The sequence below is a fragment of the Octopus bimaculoides genome, chromosome 6 (genome assembly GCF_001194135.2).
Source record: "Octopus bimaculoides isolate UCB-OBI-ISO-001 chromosome 6, ASM119413v2, whole genome shotgun sequence".
NCBI classification, from domain to species: Eukaryota; Metazoa; Mollusca; class Cephalopoda; order Octopoda; family Octopodidae; genus Octopus; species Octopus bimaculoides.
This window is the reverse complement of record NC_068986.1, coordinates 90404103-90405170: the sequence shown is the minus strand read 5'-3', so window position 1 is coordinate 90405170 and position 1068 is coordinate 90404103. Positions and strand designations below refer to the sequence as shown.

The following is a 1068-nucleotide window of genomic DNA, read 5'->3' as shown; positions in this document are numbered from 1 at the left end:
GATAACTTATTATGTTGAATTCAAATCCTCCTTGAGATGGTTATGGAAACCCATCTCAGGGATTTTTTTTTAATCTAAAATTCTGGAGATACAGAATATTTCAGGATCCTTAAGAGCTGTCTACGATTTGACAGTGATCATTAAATCTCTTAGCTTATTACTAATTCGATTAAAATAATTTTGATTGATTGCAATTTCTTTTCTAATTTAAAGCTGACGAAGATCCGATGTGTCAAGATGTGAAAGACGACGTTGTTCCTGATCCATCCAGTTGTTACCATTTCTATTACTGCCACTATGGACGTTTAGGACCAAGACACCGATGTCCAGCTGGCACCGGCTTCTCTACGCACAGTAAGTCCTGCGAATGGTCGGCCAAGACAAGTTGTGGTGGACGCATGCGGCGTTAAGTCTTTACCACATGACTTAAACATCCTTAAAACAATCAGTTTTTAGCAGGACCGTACAAGTATTAAAGAAAGCAACACTAATAACAAATAATAACAACGCCAACAATGACGACAACAACAACGAAGACGATGACAATAAGAGGAGGAAGAATAGGACAAAGAATATCAAATGTATTTTTTTGTGCAAATGATAGCTGAGCTGTTTCTAGGAAGACAAGCTCAATGGATTAGTATTCTAAAGGTCTATTTATACCTTTCTTCTATATTACGCTGATTCTGTCTCATTTACATTTATGTAACTTTGAAAATAAACTACAATTAATCATATTAACAATAATAATTAAAGTGTTTGCAAAATATTTCAAAGAATTGTATTTGTTTTATGATTCACAACCCTTGTAAATTAAACATTCGACTGGATTTACAATACTCCTATTTTCATCTAATAAAAGTAGTATGGTGGAGACGCAATGGCCCAGTGGTTAGGGCAGCGGACTCGCAGTCATAGGATCGCGGTTTCGATTCCCAGACCGGGCGCTGTGAGTGTTTATTGAGCGAAAACACCTAAAGTTCCACGAGGCTCCGGCAGGGGATGGTGCCGAACCCTGCTGTACTCTTCCACCACAACTTTCTCTCACTCTTACTTCCTGTTTCTGTT

At 37.8% G+C, this 1068-nt stretch overlaps 1 protein-coding gene across 1 annotated transcript in view; it reads left to right on the top strand.

The window, feature by feature from the left end:
- Positions 1–728, top strand: part of LOC106869806 (uncharacterized) — a 14507-nt gene extending 13779 nt beyond the window's left edge. Inside the window, exon 3 of the mRNA XM_014915666.1 lies at positions 214–728. Within this exon, the coding sequence (XP_014771152.1) occupies positions 214–410 (197 nt within the window). The 3' untranslated portion in view covers positions 411–728. The remainder of the gene's footprint in view (positions 1–213) is intronic.
- Positions 729–1068: the final 340 nt, after the last annotated feature.